At 37.5% G+C, this 23948-nt stretch overlaps 1 protein-coding gene across 1 annotated transcript in view; it reads right to left on the reverse strand.

Moving 5' to 3' along the window:
• SLC26A7 (solute carrier family 26 (anion exchanger), member 7) overlaps positions 1-14059 on the reverse strand; it is a 189540-nt gene extending 175481 nt beyond the window's left edge. The window contains exon 1 of the mRNA XM_006859223.1: positions 13755-14059. Within this exon, the coding sequence (XP_006859285.1) occupies positions 13755-13947 (193 nt within the window). The 5' untranslated portion in view covers positions 13948-14059. The remainder of the gene's footprint in view (positions 1-13754) is intronic.
• Positions 14060-23948: the final 9889 nt, after the last annotated feature.

Below are 23948 nucleotides of genomic sequence, written 5' to 3' on the forward strand. Positions count from 1 at the left end.
AGCTAGCTTCTGGTTTCAACCAGAGACTCTAGGTTTATGTTATCAAGGAAAGTGATATGTCATCTTGGAAAGGAGCAGCATGAAAAGTTGATGTGGAAGGGAGACTCAAATCTGTTGCCCAGATTCAGTGCTAGTCCCACTCTGATTAGGTCTGTTACACTAGAAGCAAACAGGAGAAGAGAAGACACTGAGGGCCGAGCAATTGAATCCGGAGGGCTTAGCAGTTACAGAATTGAGGTCAAGCCACCTAAAATCAAGTTCTAAGTTGCAAACTCCTCATCACATAAAATATAAAGTTGGATGATATCTATCTTGCTGGGTTTTATAAAATTATACAAAATTTGTATAATACATCGGAATTATAATAGTACTCAAGTATGTATTTAATGTGATTATAAGTAATCCAACTTAAGCCTCATAATCAAGGAAAAAAAATATGCTTGCACATGAAAGTGAAAAGTCAAGGGTGTTCTGGTTGTCGTCAAGACTTGGGTTCTCTACTCTCTGCCTTTGGCTATTTTGGCTTCATTCTCAGGCTATGGAGGGGTTGGTAACCTGTAGAGACATGTCCACCTTACTAACCCAGTGCAATGGAAAATGTCTGTATAAAAGGCACACACATATCCTGGAATCAAGACTGATTCCAAGTGGTTGGACCACTTGGTAATTTTTTTTTAATTATCATTTAAAAATAAGAAATGACTGGCCTACTTTGTAGTAAATTCATATCCTTGTGTCCAGGAATTTGAGCTCATTCCTGAACAAATCACTGGCTGCTGTCAGGAATCATGCTAATTATCATGACTTGGGCCATAGACCTTCACTTGTACCGATAACTGTACCTGGATCAGACTGTAAATCTTGCTGCACATTAGAATACAGAACACTTTTTAAAAAGAAGAAGAAACACAATTTCTCCTTCAATGCCTGTACCTTGCCCATAGAAAGTCTGATTTAATTACTTAGGATTGGGGCTCGGTACCACAGTTTTTGTCTTTCTAAGCCTTTAGCTGGTTCCAATGAGCAGCCAAGAAACCTAGTCTAGAAGGACTCGGTCCACTGCGCAACCTGGATGAAAGCCAGAAGTAGAACCTGACCTAAACCACATGTACTAAAAGTGGATGAAGGGTTGTTCTTAAAAATAAACGTGAAGTAAAATAAATTAAAGAAGCTACCGTGGATGCAATCTGGTAAAAGCAGATGTCTACTACTACATATGTAGCAGGAGAAAGATTAGGGTTTCTCCTCCCACAAAGATTTACCGCCTCAGCAACCCTATACAGGGGCCACTTTGAGCCAGAACCGACTTGCCGACACCTAATAACTACAACTACTGCTACTATATAGTGGACATACTTCATCCTATACTCACTGCCAGTCTGTTTTATTATGAATCTTGTAAAATTCTTAGCATCTTACAAAAGAAGATCAAGGATTGTTAGTGTTGTTAGGTACCATGGAGTCAGTTCTGACTGACATGCATCTCAGAACAAAACATTGCTCAGTGCTGCATCATCCTCATTAACTGTTGTTACATTTGAGCCCATTTGTGCTATGACTGTATCAATCCATCTCATTGGGAGTCTTCCTCTTTTTTACTGACCCACCACTTTACCAAGCATGATATCCTTATCCAGGGATTGGTTCCTCCTGACAAATCATCCAGAAAAATGAGAGACAAACTCTGTCATCCTAGTTTCTAAGGAACATTCTAGCAGTACTTATTCCAAAACAGATTTGTTGGTTCTTCTGGCAGTCCATGATACTTTCAGTTCCTTGCTAACATCACAGATAAAAAACATTAATTCTTCTATAATCTCCCTTATTCACTGTCCAACTTTTGCATGTATATGACCCTATTAAAAATATCACATCTCAGGTCAGGAACACCTTAATCCTTAAACTGACATCTTTGCTCTTGAACATTTTAAAGAGGTCTTCTGCAGCAGATTTAACTAATGCAATATGACCTTTGATTTTTTGACTGCTGCTTCCATGAGTGTTGATTGTGAATCCTAGCAAAACCAATCCTTGGGCAATTTAATCTCTCTCAATTTATCATGTTTTTTATGGGTCCAGTTGGGAAGATTTTTTTTTTCTTCTTCTTTACGTTGAGATGCAATCCATACTGAAAGCTGTCATCTTTAATCTTCAGCAGTATTTTAATTCCTCTTCAGTTTTAGCAAGCAAGGTTATATCATCTGAATATCACAGATTCTTAAAGAATCTCCTTCCAATCCTGATGCCCCTCGTGTTCTTCAAATAATACAGCTCCTTGGATTATTTGCTCAGCATTCAGATTGAATAACTTTGGTAACAGGATACAACCCTATGAACATCTTTCTTGATTTTACATACCCTTGTTCCATTCCAAACACTGCCTCTTGATCTATACAGGTTCTTCATGAGCACATTTAGGTATTCTGAAATACTAGTTCTTCACAATACTATCCCTATTTTTTCAGGATCTGCACAAATGAAGTCTTTGCATAGTCATTAAAGCACAAGTAAACATATTTCTGGTATTCTCTGCTTTCAGTCAAGATCCATCTGAGGTCAGCATTGATGTCCCTAGTTTGATGCACTCTTCTGAATCAGGCTTACATTTCTGGCTCTTCCCTGTCAATATACTGTTGCAATCATTTTAAAATTATCTTCATAAAAACTTTACTTCCATGTAATTTAATGATTTCTGTATTCTGTTTGATAGTTTCTTTGGAATGGGCGTAAATATGATGTCTTCCAGTCAGCTGGCCAGGTAGTTGTCCTCCAGTGTTTTTGACAGAGATGAGTGAGCACCTCCAGTGCTGCATCAGGCTGTTGAACAATTTCCATTTGTATTCTGTCAATTCCTGCTGCTTTGTTGTTTGCCATTGTCTTCAGTGCATCTTGGACTTCTTCAGTACTATTGGTTCTTGAGCATGTGCTACTTCTTCAAATGGTTGACACTGACTATTTCTTTTTGGTACTTTTTGATGCTTTCTGCATAATTCAATATGCAATAGAATCCTTCAATATTACAACATGAGTCTTGGTTTTTTTCTTTGGTTCTTTCAGTTTGAGAATTGCTGTTCATGTGCTTCCCTTTTGGTTTTCTCTATATCTCCAGGTGTTTGCATATTTCATTATAATACTTGACTGTTTTTTCAAGTTGCCCTTTGACATTTTCTGCTTAGCCTTTGTGTTTCCTCATTTCTTTCATTCACTTTAGCTTCTCTATGTTCAAAAGCAAGTTTCTGAGTCTCATCTGATAACCATTTCGGTTCTTTTTTCCCTGTCTTTTAAATGACCTTTTGCTGTCTTCCTGTATGATGCTCATGTCATCCCACAACTCTTCTGTCTGCAGTCATGAGTGTCTAATGTACCAAGGCTATTCTTGAGATGGTCACATATTGGCTCTTGTGGACTTGTTTTAATATTCTTCAGCTTCAACCTGAACTTGCATATGAGCAATTGACAGTCTGTTCCATAGTCTGATCTTGGCCTTGTTTTGACTGATGATATTGACCTTTTTCACCACTTTCCTACAGATGTAGTCAATTTGATTCTTGTGCCGTCCACATGTAGTGTATAGTCATCTTTATGGTGTTTTTTAAAAGGTATTTGCAATGAATAAAGCATTGATCTTGAAAAATTATATCATGCATCATTTCTATCACCAAGGCCATATTTCCCAACTAATGATCCTTCTTTGTTTCCAACCTCTGCATTCCAATCACCAGTAATTATCAATGCATCTTGATTGCATGTTTGCTTAATTTCAGACTGAAGATGTTTACAGAATTCTTCAATTTCATCATCACTGGCTTTAGTGGTTTGTGTTTAAATTTGAATAATAGTGGTATTAACTGGTCTCCCTTGTAGATGTATGATACTATCCTACAACAAACAGCACTGTATTTCAAAACAGAACTGAAATGCTCTTTTTAAAGATGACTGCTGCTCCATTCCTATTGAATTTGTCCTTCCCGGCATAGTAAATAATATGATTATCTGATTTACAACGTCCAATGCAAGTCCATTTCAATTCACGGATACCTAGTATATCGATCTTTGCATGTTTCATTTCATTTGTGATCACTTCTAATTTTCCTTACTTCGTCTAAATTTCCATACTTTGTCCATTCCATGATTCTATTATCAATTGATGTTTTCAGCTGTTTCTTCTCATTTGAGTTGTACACCATCAGTCAATGAAGGTCCCCAAAGCTTTGCTCTATTCATGTCATCATGATCAACTCTGCTTTGAGGAGACAGCTCTTCTCTAGTCATATATTCAACCTGAGGGCCTTTCTACCTGAGAGGCTCGTCTTCTGGCACCAATCTGACAGTGTTCTGCTGTTATTCATACACTTTTCAGTGGGTAACCATTCAGATGTTGTCCACCTCCCCTTCTTTCTAATCTGGAAGCTCTGCTGAAACTTGTCCAACATGAGTGAACCTGCTGGTATTTAAAATACTGGTGGCATAGCTTCCCATATTACAGCAACACCCAAGCCAGTATTGTGACAAACGGCAGTTAAGGGGTGGAGATGAAGGATATTATCACAATGTTTCATCCTTGTATGGAAAAAAAAAGTTACGATCAAGTCAAATCTGACTAATGGTGACCCGATGTCTGTCACAACAGAACTGTGCTCCACAGGGTTTTCAATGGGTGAGTTTTAGGAAGAAGAGCACCAAGCCTTTCTTCCAAGGATCATCTAGATAGACTCAAACCTCCAACCTTTGATTAGCATCTGAGCATATAAGTAATTTCATTTCTCAGGGATGCATCTACTATGGATCATTTAAAATACTATAAAGGTTGCTATCCTGAGTAAAGAAATACAATGGAATTCTTATATCCAACTCACTATCTTTTTACACTTAGAAAAAGTAAAAATAAATAAATAAATAAATAAGAACCACTGAATCACGCCTACAGCTATACTGAGTATGGGTCAAGAGATGAAGGAAAAAGTCAACAAAGTTACTAGCTCATACATGTATTTTTACAGGGATCAAAGGAAGTACATTTTAGACTAATTTAGCAATACTTTGCTGACATTGTTCCTGGAAAAAAAAAGGTTAATAGCAGGAAGACAGAGCAATTAAGCGGGCTGGGTTAAAAATATATAGCTAATATTAAGTTGCTGCATTTCCAAGACTGAGACCATGCAGGGAAGTTTTCAGACAAGCCTTTAATCTTTGTAATGTAGTATGCTTCAGGAATTTCTGCTTATTGTTCCACGTGTCACTAAGTCCCCCTCAGGAGTGCAGTGAAGCTCAACTTCCACACATATGTCTTGGTGCCAGCAATGCCACACATTCTGCATAATTATAAGGAACATCCATCTTTTGTCTGCAGTTCAAAATATTGTGGTTTGAACATCAGGCAACCCTATGGCAGCTTAAAATTTTCATGGTTTAGGACTAAAAACTCTAGGTGATCCCCTGGAATGCAAAGCAAAACATTCTCATCTTAGTCCTCAGTGTATTGCATGGCAAGTCATGCATCTAATATCCCCATCTTGTCTCAATTCTTAAATTAACACGTTGGAAACAAAGTAACTATTTCACCCCAAGTGGTCATCCAGTATAGAATGTGAACTAAACACTCTAGAGACCAAAGTCATGCAGTTGTTGTTGTTAAGTGCCTTTGAGTAGTTTCCAACTCTCAGTGACCCTGAATAGGGTTTTTGAGAACTGCCTGGTAGATTTAAACAGTCAACCAGTGTTTATCCTACCGCATCACACCAGGAGTTCAAAGTCTTTTATAAGAGAAGTCAAAAAGTATTGCTATAAAATCATAGACACCTTTATTAAGTAAAATATCAAAATGTGAAATTACTATTTCTTGACATATCTTTCATCTAGATCTATACATTTTGAAGTGGTATTTCCATCTCTAATCCTACCTGAGGCCTAGTTTAGCGCCATAGGATAAGCACTCAACCTCAAGGTTGGTTTGAGCTGCAAATTCCATCATTCAAACTCACCAACTGCTCCTTGGAAATCCTATACACAATCCCTATGAGTAGGAACCATCTCCTTTCATTAGCCCGCCCAGAAAGATTGGATCCTACTCAGTGGAGATTCTACCTTCCTCTGTGCCCTCTGGATCTAGGATCCCTCTTGAAAGCTTGTAAGCCAGTCACTTCTTGCCTTTGTAGGCACAATCCACCCCCCCCACCCCCCATTTTGGGTAGCCAATGTCCAAATTGCTCATCCCTGTCTACTCTGTGTACCCAATAATATTCTTAAAGGACAGCTTTGGTTCTCTAAGAATAAGGGGATGCACTGTCATGATGGAAATAAAATTCTTGGCACATTTTTTCTGGCCTTTTTTGCACCAATGCAGTTTTCAATTTTCTGAAAGCATCTTCCTAACAAACCCTTGTGAACCTCCTGTTTTCTTCCAGAAAATCTATCAAGAGTATCCATTGTTGTGGTTGTTGTTAAGTTCTATCAAATCAGTTCTGATTCATAGCAGCCCTGGGTTTCTGAGGAGCAGCTAGTGAGTTTAAACTGCCAACCTTGTGGTTCAAACCAACCTTGCAGTCCAGTGCTTATCCTACAGCACTACACTAGGACTCCTAGATTACCCATTGAAAATCCCAAAAAACAGTCAACAAAATCTGAGCTGACCTTTCTGACTTGAATTTAACTGACTCAGCAAACCCTCTTTGAAGTTACTGTTTTAATGGGATCTTTTTGTTGAAGTTAGTCCAAAAAGACTAAGATAAGTGTGTTACTAAGCAAACTTCTCTTCAACCATCCCATCACAGAGCTATGTCTAAACATATTTTGTTTGGAATAAACCTGTGCATGTATGAACTGGCACACTAGTAGCAATACTTTTTGACTTACCTTCATAATGCTAAGCTTGTCAGCCATTGATGACATGTTTTAAGTTCTGTATGAATGTTTGCTCATTTGAAAGATATTTTTACAATCAAGTGTGACAAATTATCAGCCAAAGAACATTGTGAAAAATTTTAAGTAGTGACTGTTTCCTTTGTATTAGTAATGAGAGGTTCCCAATTTGTTCAATACTTAAAAACACACAAAATGTTTTTGAAGAAATACTTGAGCAAAGTGACAGACTTGCCTAAAGCTTGCTTTATATTAATTTGAACTGAACTCATCTACACTAATAGTTAACTACTTTTGGAAGTGGGCAATGAGTTTGGCAGTCTATGAAGCCTATGGACAACTGCCCAGAAACTGTTTTTTAAATAAATAGCACAAAATACATAGGACTATAACACACTGGGGAGTCCTGGTGTGGCACTGTGGGTTAATGCGCCAGACTGCAAAGCTGTTTGAACTGCAAAGTTGGCAGTTCAAGCTCACCAGTGGCTACTCAGAAACCCTATACAGGGTTGCTATGACTGACTTGACGGCACTTAACAACAACAACAACATAATACACTGGAGTCCTGGTGTGCAGCTGCAGGATAATGTGCTGGACTGCAAGGGCAGTTGGAGCCACAGGATCGGCAGTTCAATCCCTCCAGCTGCTCCTCAGAAATCTTATACAAGGTTGCTATGAGTCAGAACTGACTCAACAGTACTTAACAGCAAGAACAACATAATATATTCGTATGAGTTAACAGACCCAAATGGTTCTATGGATATAGGTTAAGGACCTAATCATTCGTATTTTCTCTTAAAGATTTTATTTAAGGGTGCATTGAAGGCATATGTTAGGAAGTGACTTGGATGGGGAACCAAATCCAGACACCCATAGGGACAAGCAACCAATGAGAACACCAGTAGGAAAGGTATCATCAGCATGTGTGCATGGTGGGAACTGAGTAAACTGCAAAGTGCATGCCCTGTTTGAAGATGACAGCCTCTTTTAAGGTCCAACACAGTTTCTCTTCATGAGAATGTGGTTCTCACATGGTTTTATTGATCCCTTTTCCAAAAGAGATCAGGCATCTGAATTTTTATATGAAATATTCATATTTGCTGAAGGAAAATATAGCACTGTTTATAGACAACAGGAACAACGTCTTTCGCCAGATTTGTCTGGAAGGTCGTAAATTTGTACTTCAGTAAAGTAGGAAGAATTGGAAGAAATTATCTACTCTTATTTTTAATATGGAGTCCTGGTGTGGTGCTGTGGGCTAATGCATCAGACTGCAATGTCATTTGAACTGCAAGGTCGGTGGTTCAAGCTCACCAGCTGCTCCTTGGAAACCCTATACAGGGTCACTATGGGTCAGAATTGACTCAACAGCACTTAACAACAACAACAATTTTTAACATGTTGTTAACTTAGCATCTTAAGTTTATTTTGAAAACAGTAAATTTTGATAATAGTTTCCTTCCTAGGACCACAGCATGGTTTAATAGAACAAGTTAGCTTTGGGAGCGACATTGTATTTTCATACTTCCAACAAACATTTATTGAAAGCTTACTTCCATGTGCCAGGTGATATAGAAGTTCATAGGAGTATAAAGATTAAGACATTAACTTTGTTTCCAGAGCCTACAGACTACTGTGGAAAGATCTGTGCCAAAAGATTATGACACATTGTGTAAAGGCCTCTCATAGAGATACGCAGAAAGTACAAAGGGAGTAGGAGAGGAGGAAATGTAAGTCTTCCCGAGATAATTTGAAAGGGTTCTAAGAGGAGAAAAGTCTTTGAGTTGAGCTTTATATGAAGAGGTGTAGATTATTAATGATCTAATAGGTACGATGAAAAATTGAGATCTATTCTAGAGAAAATGTATGTAGAAGGTCATTGCCAAATTCAATACAGGGATGCAGTGCTTAGATTTCTGATCATTCTGGCTGCAGTATAGAATACAGCCTACAGGGGGAGACAGAGCAGAGGATGAAGATCCACACAGTTTCAAGGGCCACACCAAGGACAAGAAGCAAGGCTACTTGGTTGGAAAAACATTTAGGAAGTAGAAACAAAAGAACCCAGTGACTGATTATATACTAATAGAAGTAGGTAGGATGGTTAAGAGAAGGGAAACTTGAGAATGATTCCCAGAACTTTCTATGACAGGTTGTCTAGTATAAAAGTGAAAACATAATCTCTGAAATCAAACTCCTTGAATTCAAATTCTACCTCTTCCACTCATTTACTATGTGACTTTGGACTATTTATCCTCACTGAAATTCAATTAAGTAAAAACATCAAGTGATCTTAGAAGAGTATTCCTCTCTGCGTCTAACAATAACTATTACTATTATAATTCAGTTTGTTTTAAAAGTTGAAATGTTATATTTGAAGTGCTTGACGGCACTTAACAACAACAACAACATAGAGCATTCTAGGTTTGAATAGTTGGATACATGAATCCTGTGTTGAGTATAGGGATAGAGTCTTGTGTACAGATGGAATTGCCTAGGAAATAGTTGGGAAAAGAGGCTAGGGTTAGAGTCTACAGGATACAAATGTTTAACAGGTAGACAACAAACACCACACAGCCTTTGGTCAAGTCAATTTGGACTCACAGTGACCCTATCAGGCAGTGTAGAACAACTCCATAGGGTCTTGGAGGCTGCAAATACCTACAGCAGCAGACAGCCTCAACTTCTCCCAAAGAATGGCTGGTGGGTTTGAACTGCCAACCTTGAAGTTAGCAAGTCCAATATGTAACCCATTATGCAACTAGGGCCTAGTGTAGAGGTATCTAAGAAGGCCAGAGAGGTAGTATTTGAAAAACAAAAGCGCAATATCTAAACACCAAGAAAAGGAAGAGTTCTAGAAAGGGTATAGAAAATGCTAGAGACAAGTCAGGTCTGAGCAATGAAAGCAACTATTATATTTAACAAAAAGGAAATCTTTAATAAAGCAATTTAAATGTTCTGTAAGTATTCTGCATATAGAAAACACTCAAATTATTATTTCCATTGTCCATAGTTTTAAATTCATTTCTAGATCAAGATAAGAAAGAAAAACAACTGCTTGATAGAACCATATAAGCTTAGAATATTTATGTCAAAAACACATTGAGTTCAACATTTTCATATAACTCAACTATGCTGAGTTCCTGAAAAGCTCTCCAAAACTCAGTAGAGTAAAAAAAGTATTTGTTCTCTTTGTGTAATGATGTAAATATAAAAAGTACCCCTTCCTTATTCTAATTTCCCTAAAGAAATGCCACCAATAATGATCGTCAATATTACATTCGTGCAAATAGAAGTTGTTGTTGTTGTTGTTAAGTGCCGTTGAGTTGGTTCCGACCCATAGCAACCCTGTGCAGGGTTTCCGAGGTTGTAAATCTTTACGGGAGCAGAAAGCCTCATCTTTCTCCTGCGGAGCCGCTGCTTCAAACTGCTGACCTTGCGGTTCACAACCCGATTCGTAACCACTACGCTACCAGAGCTAAATGCTTTTCTTACTCCCTACTGTAGTTATTTTTCTTGCCATTTTGGCTTTGAGTCTAAAAACTGCAGGGATGAAACCTGAATGCAAAAGAAATTTGAAGAGAAGGATATTTGTACCTTTCCAAAGAAATGTCTTCTGTTTCTAATAACATTGGTGTTATGAAAAGTCTGGTTATTTTGGCAGTGTAGACATAAAATATAAAACATTGAGTATGTTAGCTTTGGAATCAAGTCCTGACTCTATCATTTATCAGGTATATGTTGTTGTTGTTGTTGTTGTTAATGGCATGGAGTTGATTTTGACTCATAGCAACCTTGTACTAGGTGTCCAAGACTTTAAATCTTTTGTGGAAGCAGAAAGCCTTATCTTTCTCTTGTGGAGTGGTTGGTGGGTTCAAACCACCAACCTTGTGGTCTGTAGTCCGGTGGTTATCTTTACAGGGCCAATGCACTCCCTACCTAGTATGAAGTCCAGGGAAACTTACTCTCAAAGCCTTTATTTTCTCTATGTAAATGGAAGACGTGACTGCTTTCTTTCAAAATTTTGTTAAGGAAATGACTATTCTAGGTGGTGTAAATAGTTAAGCTCTTGACTACTAGCTGAAAAGTTGGTATTTGCACCCACCCAGAGGGTTCTGGTGTGGCGCTACAGGTTAATGCGCTAGACTGCAAAGCCAGTTTGAACTGCAAGGTTGGTGGTTCAAGCTCACAAGTCTCTTCTTGGAAACCCTCTAGATGGTCACTATGGGTCGGAACCGACTCGACAGCATTTAACAACAACAGAGGTGCATGAGAAGCCAGGTCTGGCAATCTGTTTCTGAAAATTTACAATCTTTAAAATGCTATGAACAATTTTAATCTGTACACATGGGGTCAAGGAGCTCTGGTAGGGTAGTGGTTACGAATCAGGCACCAAGCTGCAACGTCAGCAGTTCGAAATTACCAGCTGTTCCGTGGGAGAAAGATTAGGCTTTCTGCTCCAGTAAAGATTTATAGCCTTGGAAAACCTGTACAGGGTCACTATGAGTCGGAATTGACTCCACGGCATATAACAACAACAACACATGGGGTCACCGTGAGTAAAAATCAGTTCAATGACAACAACAATAAGGTAAAATAACATATGTAAGAGGCTTAGCACAGTGCCTTTATAATAAATGGTAAATCAAAAGGACCAAAAAACCTACTGGCATCAATCAAGTCAGTTCTTCTGAGACTGTAAATCTTTACAGGATCAGAAAGCCTCATCATTGTCACTCCACCAACGTTACTGTTAGCATCCCAACAGCTACCAGGGCTCCTAGCTGATGGTGCGTCACTGTTTAACTTTCTATAATAGATTACCATTACAAAGTTTGGTGATTAGCAGTAGTGGTGTGCCATCGAAGGGGTTCCAACTCATAGCCACCCTGTATAGGGGGTCTGAGGCTATAAATTTTTATGGGAGCAGAGAGTCTTATGTTTCTCCCAAGGAGCAACAGGTAGATTCAAACTGCTGACCTTGTGGTTACCAGGCCAGCTCATAGTCCACTACACTACCAAGACTTCTTTACAAAGCTGAAGAGAATTGCGTTTAAAAGAGGTGGTACTTTTAAGACTGGTCTTTTCATACATGAACAAAAACTCTTAGTTTTGTTTATTCACTGCTGGTTGCGTAGTGGTTATGAATCGGGCTGCGAACCTTAAGGTCAGCGGTTTGAAACTACCAGCCGCTCCGCGGGAGAAAGATGAGGCTTTCTACTCCTGTAAAATGAGAGATTTACACCCTCGGAAACCCTGTACAGGGTCGCTATGGGTTGGAACCGACTCGACGGCACTTAACAACAACAACAACAGGTCTTACAAGAAGACCAGCAACCAGATCCATAGTTTCCCACCAAGACTCAATGACTGTATAAGCATTGTGCTTCTTGTCAGGGGCTGACTATTGTGTTTCTTTATAACCAATGAAACGCATGATTCAGAAAACAAGTATTTCAAAATGGATACACAAATAAAAGCTATACATTTAATTACCAAAGACATGAATGATATCAATAATGATGTATCTAAGGTAACTTAATCCTGTCTTAAATTCCTTTATTAACCTGGCAAGTTCAAAAGTTGAAAAAAAAATTTTTTTAAATACATAAAATTCATTCATTTTACATTCAATTTAAGCAAAGAAAGTTTGAAACCTAAGTTGAAACTATTTGGTGAAAACAGCCTTCTAACTTCATCACCTAAGCTGTAAAGCACTTGTGGTATTTAATTTTGATTTTAAAATTAAATAAAAACAAAGCTAAAAAACAAGACCAAACCTGTTATTTACTTTGCATTTTTTCTAAAATATTACTATACATTACTATTAGCAAAACGGTCATTAAAAATGTAATGCAAGGACTAATTCAGTGAAATGGAATTCCATAAAGAATGATAGTATTGGGGATCCTAAAGCAAAGCTGCTAGGGCAGATGTTCCTAATTATACTAAAAACACAAATACTTACACAAACCAGTTGGTTCCAGCTACAGAATAATTCAATTAAAAGAGTGCTTATAAGTTAACAGTATGAGACTGCAGAGAAATAAAAACTTACAGAGTTTGTTGCAAGGAAACTGTTCTATATTTTCAAGGGTGAAAACTCCATTTTTTTTCCTTACTACAAGTAGAAAATTGTTACCTGAATCAGTCTAAACAACAATAACTATGCCTTTAAGGAAAATACATAGCCACACATCCATGCACACACACACATATACACACATTTGTTAGCTAGCTATCATCAAGGGAAGCATCTATCTAAACCCAGAATATCATTTGGAATATACTTTGAGAAAATTAGAATCAGAGTCCTTACCAGCTAAAATGTTGTTGAGAAGTAGATGCAGTAGGTAATGTGATACAGAAATAAATCAGTATGCACAGTAAAATACAAGCTCTATGGACATATGGGATTCTCTTTGCAAATAATGATCTTGGCAAAGAGCCTCTTTTATGTACAGAAAGGTCTGTTCCTTGCTTATAGCAACTCTCAAGGCTAAAACAGGTAATTGTGTGCTACTAATTAGCTTTACAAAAGATGGTGTGCTCATGCCAGAAGACACTTTATCGCTTGATTCAGCGAAAGTAGAAAACTATGTCAGCAAGGTCAAGCTATAAAAATGCATTTTTATCCCTCAATTGCTGATTAACCTTAACTCGAATTCTAAAGTTGCAAATATGTAAAGCCATTCAAAAATCCATTCAATGTTCAATGGCTATCAACAACAGAAATGAGAGAGACATTAGGAAAACTTCCCTACATAGATATCCAATGTGCTTATTTCTGTAGCTAACTAAATATTCATTTCATTAAACTGTTATAATACACTCCCAAGAAAGCAGAGTGACATCTATTCTGCATGTAACAGGAAAATCAAACACAGTACATTACCTTGTGTCACCTGTTGAACTCCCAACATTATTCCAGACACAGCGTCTGGAAGCAGGTTCTCTTTCAGATTATACTGTGGTGCCCATTCCAAAACAGGTAGCCGCCTTCTACACCACTTTTTAATGTCTTCACAATGGGGGGCATACATCTTGCTCCAGGACACACTTTTCTTTTTCCTCTTTGCCCCTGTCATTTCTCAGCTTTTCTCTAGTTGAAGTAAACTTCTTAAAAAAAAAAAAAAAAAGTTGGAAAACACCTCCTTTCAATGCCAGTCTCCAGTTCTTCTGTGGTTCACAGTATCAAAGCTATCCAGAAAATAAATAACTAAAAGAGAGGAGAGAAGGGAGAGAGAGAGAGAGCGAGATTAACAGAAAAATTTAAATACATGCAGCTGGGCTGTGTGTCTTGTTATGGTGTAGGTAATTATTGTAGATCTTTTTAAAATTATATTAAAACCTTGGTCTCTGATCTGAATGAAATGAAGGAAGGGTTCCTGTTATCGTAATACTTCCTGATCTTGAAAAAGTAATGGGTTTAGTCCTAAATTGGTCTAGAGCTGTTTTGCCAGTAATTCCCCTTTATATTCACTGTAGTCTTATGCTTTTGGCTCCAATCCCAATGGTTAATGAGGTAGTTCTGGGCGTGTGTTGGAAGTGGGCTGGGTTATGCTAATGCAGCAGGAAGTGCTCAGCTAGTCCAGTCTCTCCCTATGCAAAACCAAAAAACTGCCGGAGCAAGACGTCTGTCTTGCAAAATACAGTCAGAAGATCCAGCTTGACTTCTTTGAGAAATATCTATTTTCAATATATCAGATAACTTCCAGTCCCACAAAATTCAGAAACATGATAAGGCACTGCTAAAAGTTCTTATTGTTTTTATTCCTAGCTGACTGAGGTTTTTCATTCATACAGAAACATTATAATAGCCAGACGACAGCCCAGTCTGGGGAAAAAAAATAGCCAGTTCTTATAAATTAACTGAAATGCCATCTACAGACTTAGAAAAGAATCATCACAATAAGCAACTATTTGGGGTTAGAGTTCTTACTTGTTTCTGGAACTATTCATTCAATTTTGTTTCTCTAAATCATATAATCCACACACATAATAACTCAATGGGTACAAACATGTGTTTAAGAAACGTTCAACTGTTATGTTTTTATTTATTTGTTGACACTGGTCTTCTTTCACATAACTTGGAGGGAGTTTCTCTTTTCTAGAAGGGGTGTTACATTTTATAACAGAACAGAAAATCTGTCAAAAGTTTTTTGTTTTATTAGTTTTTCCATTTTTGTCCCAGAAGAAAAAGCCTGTATTTATGACTTGTATCATTGGAAGTAAGTAAAAAAAATGAAAAAAGAAAAGAAAAAAAAAAAAGAATGTATTCACTAAAAATACGAAGCCAGGAAAAGAATGCCATGTATGTAGTTCACCCCGTTTAAATGCCCATTTGTCCAGACAGTTAAAATTTGATTTCTGGAAGCCTTCCGAATAACCAAGTACTTGGATCCCTTGACTACTTCTAAGAGTCCCTGCTGTACCTTTCCCTTTGATTTTAAATTTATTTTCAACCTTCCAAAGATGACATCACTAATTTCAACCTGTGCAAAAATACCTTTCCTTTTAAATGAATTCATCTTAACCATCCATATGTAGCTATATATGTAGTCATTATTCTTATCTATAGAATATAACTTGCTTTGTATTTTTCCAGTTGCTTACATTATTTAAAAATTTCAAACTCTAATAATTCAGATTTTGGGTCTTTAAAGAAAGAAAAAAAAAAAGGAGTTTCCAGCTAGTTGATTTCATCTCAGGGAGATTCCATGTGTTGCAGAGTAGAATTACATTCCCCAGGGTTTTCAAGGATGTGAACTTTAGGAAGCAAATTACAGTCCTTTCTTCTGAGGTTCATTTTGAGGATTCCAACTACCAGACTTTCTGTTAGCTATTGCTGTCAGGTCCAATCCAGATAGTTCAGACTCACAGGGACCCTATGTCCAACAGAAGGAAACACTGCCCAGGCCCGTGCCATCCTCACAATAGTTATGTGTGCATTGTTGCTGCCACTGTGCCAGTTCATCTTGTTGGGAGGCTCTTTTTTGGTGCTGATCCTAGATTGATTTACCAAGCATGATGTCCTTCTCCAGGGACTGGTGAATCCATCCTGGCAACATGTCCAAAGTACTAGAGATGAAGTCTCACCATTCTCGTTTCAAAGGAGAATTCTGGCTTTACTTCTTCCAAATCAGATTTGTTTGCTCTTCTGACAGTTCGTGGCATTTTCAATAGTCTTTCTCAAAACCATAATTCAAATGCATCAATTCGTCTACAGTCTTCCTTATTCACTGTCCAACTTTCACATGCTTATACAGCATTTGAAAATAACTAATGATCTTTAAATTGACATCTTTGCTCTTTAACCCTTTAAAGAAGTCTTTTATAGTAGATTTGCCTAATGTAATATGTCTTTTCAATTCTTGACTTCTGCTTCCATGAGTGTGGATTATGGATCCAAGCAAAATGAAGTCTTTTGACAACTGAGTTTTCATGACAACTGAGTTTTCTATTTATCATGATGTTATCTTTGGTCCAGTTGTGTGTGAGTACTTTTGTTTTCTTTAAATTGAAGTGTAATCTGTACTGAAGGCTATACTCTTTGCTTTTCATCATTTAGTAGTCAAGTGCTTAACTGTTTGCACCACCAGGACAAATAGCTATAGATAGAATCTTTATAGATAGAACCCCATTTAGTAATTGCTGTTTAATCTTGTTCTCTTAGTAGAAGTGGACTCACCAGATAAATGAAAATCTACTTTTAATAAGGATCCTGGACCACAAGACCAGTTTGAACTGCAAATGTTGGCAGTTCAAATCCACCTGCCACTCTTAGAACCCTATATAGCACAGCTATGAGTCAGACTCGATGCAACGACACTAAACAACAACACTTTTAATAAACATGTTATGTTGCTTTTCCTTCACAAACAACAATCTAACTTTGGTTCATATGCAACATCATGAGTGTGCGGATTGTATAATAAGTATGTATTATTTCCTAATCAAAATAAAACTAAACATAATTTTTAAAAGACATCTAAGTTATAAATTTACAATTGAATGTTTGACTAAAATCTCTAATCAACAGACAGCTATTATTTGTGCACTTTCAAACATTTAACAACAGAACAAAACAATTGTATTAAATATTAGTAAGAAGGAATTGACGTGAACAGGATTTCAGAAGTTAAGTCAATATAGTCCATTGTGATTGAGTGATTCCAGCTGATCATGACAGCACAGGGCAGGCTAGACTACCCCATAGGGTTCCTAAACCTGTAATCTGTATGGAAGCAGACTGATCTGTCTCCTACAGAGTGGCTGCTAGGTTTGAACTGCTGATTTTATTTAGCAGATGAGTGCTTAATCACTGTACCACTAGTACTTCTTTGAATCTATATGTTGTTGTTATTGTTAAGTGCCATCAAGTTGGTTCTGACTCATAGTGACCTTTGTATAGGGTTTCTGAGGAACTGCTGATGGGTTTGAACCACCAAATTTTCAATTGGCAGTTTAGTGCTTATTCTACAACACCACATAAAGACTCTGAATTTGTATGGTAGTTATGTGCCATCCAATCAGTTCCAAGCCATAATGCCCCTGAATAGGATTTCCGAGGGTGTAAATCTTTATGGGAGCAGAATGCCTCATCTTTCTCCCAAGGAGTGACTGGTAGATTTGAACTGCTGACCTTGCAGTTAGCAATCCAACCAGTATATTGTTGCAGTTAAGTGCTGTGGAGTTGGTATCAACTCATAGCGACACTGTATAGGGTTTCTGAGACTACAAATCTTTGCAGGAGTAGAAAGCCTCATCTTTCTCCCTCCCCAATCTATGTTGTTATTAATTGTCATTATGTCCGTTTTCAACTGATAGTGACCCTGTATATTTCAGAGGTTTCAGAGGAGCAGCTGGGGAATTTGAATAACCAACCTTGCAGTTCAAACCAACTCTGTGGTCCACTGCTTTATCTTACAGTGCCTCACAAAGACTCCCCATTATGTAAGTCATTGTTGTTGTTAAGTGCTGTCTAGTCAATTCTGATTCATAGCAACCTTTGTTGTTCAAATCGGCCTTTCAGTCTAGTGCTAGATCCCACATTGCACACCAGGATTCCCCCAATATGTATTTTGTTGTTGTTGTTAAGTGCCATAGAGTCTATTCCAACCCATAGCAACCGTGTATAGGGTTTCCAAGGAGTGGCTGGTGAGCTTGAATCTCCAACCTTGCGATTCAAATGACTTTGCAATCTGGTACATTAACCCACAGTGCCACACCGGGACTCCACAGTATGTATAGACGTACCTAAAATTACATTATGCCAGAAACTATTCTCAAGCATTCTATAACAAGGAGAGAGGAGAAATTAGTTTTGCAGTGCCTCAACAAAAAATTCCTAAATATTAGAATAAGTTTTAAGAATCTTACATTTAAATTTGAAAAATTCAAATTCCAGATGTTTCTCCCAACTCCATGTGCTCATCCATTAAATAACATAAATAAATTAAACATGCCAAAATCTCACGCCAGCGCATAGTATCACTACTACTTTTAATCAGCAAAATGAAAAATGAAAAAATATATTTAGGCACCTGAGATTCTCAGACTACTTTGACCACTTCATAAAATTCAAGGCAGCTAAATAAATTTATTCAAAAGTTTCAATGACTAAAATTAAAGTTCAGTATTAGGTATCATTTATAGAAAACATTTCTATCCAAATGTCCAGGTAGCCCCTGTACAAACCAAAATAAAATTATCTTCCACCTCACATGTAGAAAATCCTTCTATATATAACACATCATTTTGATCACATCATTTAAGTGTTTAAACAGCCATTTGTCTCCAATATCAAGAAAATTTATTTGCATAAGCACTGTGACCCTTCTACAGTGTGTATCTGACTAAATTCCAATTGATCCAGGACACAGAAAACTATATCATCAGAGAAGGCAAGAGAAGGTAAGAAGCAACAACAGAGAAATGGTAACAGCAAAACCAAGACACCAGCACAACACAGAGTTGTGGGCTTATTAGCCCACGGAGCTAGAAACCTGAGTGTTCAGGCAGGAAGCTGATTGGTAGAGTGGTGTGCCTCAGATCACTTAGTGCTCAGAACCCAAAGAGCTTTGTAACCCTTGCCTGAGCAAGATGGGGACCATGCTGAATGACCAAAGGTTGGAGAAGTTTGGGCCTGAGGACATACATGGCTGACAGGAGGCTGTCCTGATTGAAGAACTGTATCCAGAGTCATTCTTGAACTTGAATTGTAACCTGTTACTTTATGAGTATTGTCTGTGAGTTCTGTCAGGCCATTGCAAGGAATTACCAAACCCAGCAGAAAAGTAGAGAATGCTGTAGAAGAGACAGTTTGTGTCCGAATTGGTAAAAAGTTTGCCTCAAAGGAATCAGTTGTGAGCAGACTAAACTGTTAAAGTATCAAGAAAATAAATGGAGATAGAAATAATTAGAAATGCTAGGGCGGGAAATAAGGAAAGCAAAACAACACACTTCCCTGAGAAATATTTTTTTTTTGTTCGCTCAGCTTCTCTAATAACCTAAGGAAAATTCTATCTATCTAAAAAGTTTCTTTTTCTTATATTATAGAAGCTGGGGAATAGAAACAGGAAAAACTAGATGAGAGATATAAGACAAAGAGATAGAAGACTCGTGAACTGGGGCCCCAGGGAGATGTTTAGGGGATTGACATATGACAGCCTCTGGAGAAATTATGAAATGTTGAGGGAACTGGGTCAGGTTTGAGTGAGGAAAGAGTCTTTTGGGAAATGGTGTGTAGGTTATAACTTGGATCACATGAAATGGATTTTGAGAGACACTGGTAAATACTGAAATTCTTCTTCAATTGCTTATGATTGTTGTATTGTGCTTCTTTGAAATTGATCTGTGTAGATATAGAGCATTTTAAGGCGCTCTGGTAGCATAGTGGTTACGAATCGGGCTGTGAACCACAAGGTCAGCAGTTCGAAACTACCAGCTGTTCTGTGGGAGAAAGATGAGGCTTTCTGCTCCTGTAAAGATTTACAGCCTGGGAAACCCTGTACAGGGCCACTATGAGTCGGAACTGACTCCATGGTACTTAACAACAACAATGTACTGATTTATACCAAAGTTACACTTGGAAAAATAGGCTCATCATCCTTGAAGAGTACCAACTCCAAATCCATTACCTCAGGAAGTTAATCTACAAGAGGACACTGTACAAAAGTAGAGCTGAAAGTATGCTACTATTGTTATTAAGTGCCATCAAGTCAGCTCTGACTCACAGATACGCTGTATAGGGTTTTCGAGAAGTGGCCAGTGGGTTTGAACTGCCTACCTTGTGGTGGCAGTCAAGTGCTGATCCTACAGCACCGCACCAGAACTCCTGAAACTAGTCATTATGGTAACCAGCATAAGGAGCAGTTTTTATTGTCATTCACCAAACAAGGTACCTTTTTCTTATTTACTCAAAGTTTCATATAGGCTAGCACAACCCTGAAGCCAGCCTTTATTTTAATTTTCCAATGACTGAAACTAATAGGCTTAGAAAAATAGCCCACTCAAATTTTTAAACAATTTAATTATTGGAACATTTTCCCAATTATTGAGCCAAGATCTTCTACTTAAAATGTTTACTCCAATTTTATATCCTAACCCCTATGGCACATAACAACCTTTTAGCTTCAGGCATAACTCATTTAGTGTTACCTCAAAAAAAAGTGCTGATTTTTTAAATGGTGTTTTTCATTTCAAAAATACCATTACACTTAATGGAGACACACATATGAGTCCATTAAAGGCCTGAACAATGCAGTTAATGCTTTTCTCATGACAGGACAACCAGTGAGGTAGAATGAGCAAATCCCTATGCTTGAAGCAGTGGTTTCTAACATGTCTTACTATGCTTTCTTTGAATTAACTAGTACATGTTCAGTCTGTTTCTTTACCATGGCTTCTCTTCATCTCATTATTTTATATCCGGTGGTCAATTTTGACCCATATGAGGACCAACAAGAGATAGCTATTGAAAAGTTTAAAATGATCAGGGAAAGAATTGCGTGTAAGGTACATTAAATTCACATTTTTATAATGATCCATGGCACTGACAAGGAAATGTTTAAAAAAATAAAGAAAGCATGGCAGTTAATTAAGGATAATTAAGGATTAGGGAAAGCCTATTCTTATTTCTTAAACAACTAAAAACAGTAAGTAAAATAAACTAAAAAAGCTCTGGGGATATTGCATGACTTAGGAGTCCTGGTATGGCACTGTAGGATAACACTGTACCGTAAGGTCAGTTTGAATTTCAAGGTCAGGGGTTCAAACCCAGCAGCTGTTTATCCAAAACCGTATACAGGTCATATTGAGTTGGAACCAACTGATGGCACTTAGCAACAACAACAAGAAGCATTACTTAAGATTTAAATATTTCAGGAGAATGAATTTATCCAGTAGACTGGAAATTCACCTCCTTAAGGACTGTAAAGGTTTGGCTCTGTACCTTGCTAGCCACTATGCTGAAGAAGGTATGTTTGTTTTAGAAGAACACAATTGTGCCTCTCATGTATTTTCATTTTCTAGGTTGTTGTTTTTGTTAAGTACCGTGGAGTCAGTTCCAACTCATAGTGACCCTGCACAGGGTTTCTGAGGCTGTAAATCTTTATGGGAGCAGAAAGCCTCATTTTTTTTCCCGCAGAACAGCTGGTAGTTTCAAACTGCCGACCTTGAGGTTAGCAGCCGAATTCATATCCACTACGCTACCAGAGCTCCTGAAAGAATAAGGATAATATACCTTTTCTAGGTATTATCTCTAGGTATTATCCTAAATTCTTTCAGTTACTCACAATGTATTTATTTTTCATCCTTTTACTGCTAACCTACTTGTGTCTCTATATAAAGTGGATTTCTTGTAGGTATAGTTGGGTCTTGGTTATTTTATCCAAGGTGACAATCTCTGCCTTATGCTTGGATTTGTATGTGTAGGTGTGTGTGTTTAGCTCCTCAGTTGTTTGTTTATTCCTCCTCTTAATTTTTTACCATCTTTTGGACTTATTTTTAACTATTATTCTAACTCTTTTATTGGTTTATTATGCATATTTATCATTTATTTAGTGATTGCTTTAGGGTTTATAACGCATTGTTTATCTTCAAGTGATATCACACCACTTTAAATACAGTTTATGGACTTTATACCCATATATTTCCATTTTCCTCTGTGCTATTATTGTCATAAATTTTACTTCTATGAAGGAGCTTCATAAACTTCATGGATAAATTCCATTTTCCATCGACTTTTAAAATCTCCCTTGTAATATGTTATAAACCCCAAAATACATCATTCTTATTTCACTTTAATAGGTTCCTATCTTTGAAAGATATTTAAGTAATAAGAATAATAAAAAGTATTTTATATTTATCTGTATAGTCACCATTTCTGTTTATTTTCATTTTTTTTCTTGGGATACTTAGGGATTTCCTTCTGGAACTGGTTTTTTTTTTTTTTTTTTTTTGGATTCTGTCATGTCAGTTCTGATTCATAATAACCCAGTATTGGGTTTCTGAGGCTGGAAATCTTTACAGGAGCAGAAAGCTTCATCTTTCTCCCACGGTTAGACTGGTCGATTTGAACTACTGACCTTGCAGATAGCAGCACAGCTCATAATCCAGCTACCAGGGTTCCTTTGGTATTAATCTATTCATGCCTAAAGGAATTCCTTTAACAGTTTCCCCGGTAATTAATTCTTACAGGTTTTATATGTCTGAAAATGTTTTCATTTTGACTTCAGCTTTGAAAGATTTTTTTCACTCAGTATAGAGGTCTAGTAGACATTTCTGTTTGTTTTCTTGTTTTTGTTTGGGGTACTTTAAAGATAGGGTTCCACTGTTTTCCAGCTTGAATTGTTTCCAATAAAATCTGTTGCAATCTCTATCAAACTTTAGTACATACTGTTTGGCTTTTTTTCCCCCCCTCAAGATTATTTTCTCTTTATCACTGCTATTCAGCAATTTTATTAAGATGTATCATAGTGTAGCTGTGTCCAGCCTGATAATCAATCGAAGTCTAAAACAGTCCCTGGAGTCAATGTGAGGGGTAGATGACAGGAGTGACATCAAAGTAACTGGCAGCCAATTCCACCAAATTTACCCAGGGAAAGCAAACCTTTGATTTGAAGACCAAATGGATTTTTTTGTTTCAATTCCAGACTAGTTCATTTCTGCCTTTCTATTTCAGATAATACAAGCATGCTGTTGTTATTGTTGGTGAGTATCCTTGAGTCGGTTCTTACTTATAGCAAGCCTGTATAGAGCTTCCTTGGCTATAAATCTTTATGTAAGCAGAAAGCTTCATCTTCTTCCCAGGAGCTGCAGGTGGGCTCAAGCAGTCAACCTTGTGGTGGTTAGCAAGCCAGCCTTCCCCTACAGCACCACTATGCTCGCAATACAAGTATAGGGATGTTGTTATAGAAGAACAACTTTATTTCCCTTGTTGCATATTAGCTTTGTCTGTTAAAAATAACTTACTAGCAAAGCCTTTGGTTCAGCTATATTTATTAGGCAATTTATTCTTCAAGGTGTTACCTCTATAGTAGTTCAATATTAACATAAGACACATAGGTACAAATTACAATTAATTTTAATATTTTATAATACAAATAAAAATGTCAAATCAGTATAGCAATCCTGTATCAGGTTCCTGAGGAGCAGCTGGTGAGTTTGAACAAAGGACAGCAGGCTAAAGATACTCAGCTGCTCAGACTTGCTCTCCCAGTCTGATGGATTTAGCTTATCTTCTAATACCACAGCTTCCCTTCTACTGATATACATTGGGTTTTTACAACATGCCTAGCTGCTCTTCTAAAGGTGTTAGTGGTTATATGCCGTGGAGTCGGAATCGACTCATAGCGACCCTGTACAGGGTTTCCGAGGCTGTAAATCTTTATGGGAGCAGAACACCTCATCTTTCTCCCGCAGAACAGCTGGTAGTTTCGAACTGATGATCTTGAAGTTCCCAGCCCGATTCGTAACCACTACGCTACCAGAGTGCTTCCAAAAAATTATGTGAAGCTTCATTCTTTTACTGGGCATACTCCAAGGCTCTTCACAGCTTCTGCTTGTTGATAAAATATGTCCTGAA

The sequence above is a fragment of the Chrysochloris asiatica genome, unplaced genomic scaffold (assembly GCF_000296735.1).
Source record: "Chrysochloris asiatica unplaced genomic scaffold, ChrAsi1.0 scaffold00031, whole genome shotgun sequence".
Lineage (NCBI taxonomy): Eukaryota > Metazoa > Chordata > Mammalia > Afrosoricida > Chrysochloridae > Chrysochloris > Chrysochloris asiatica.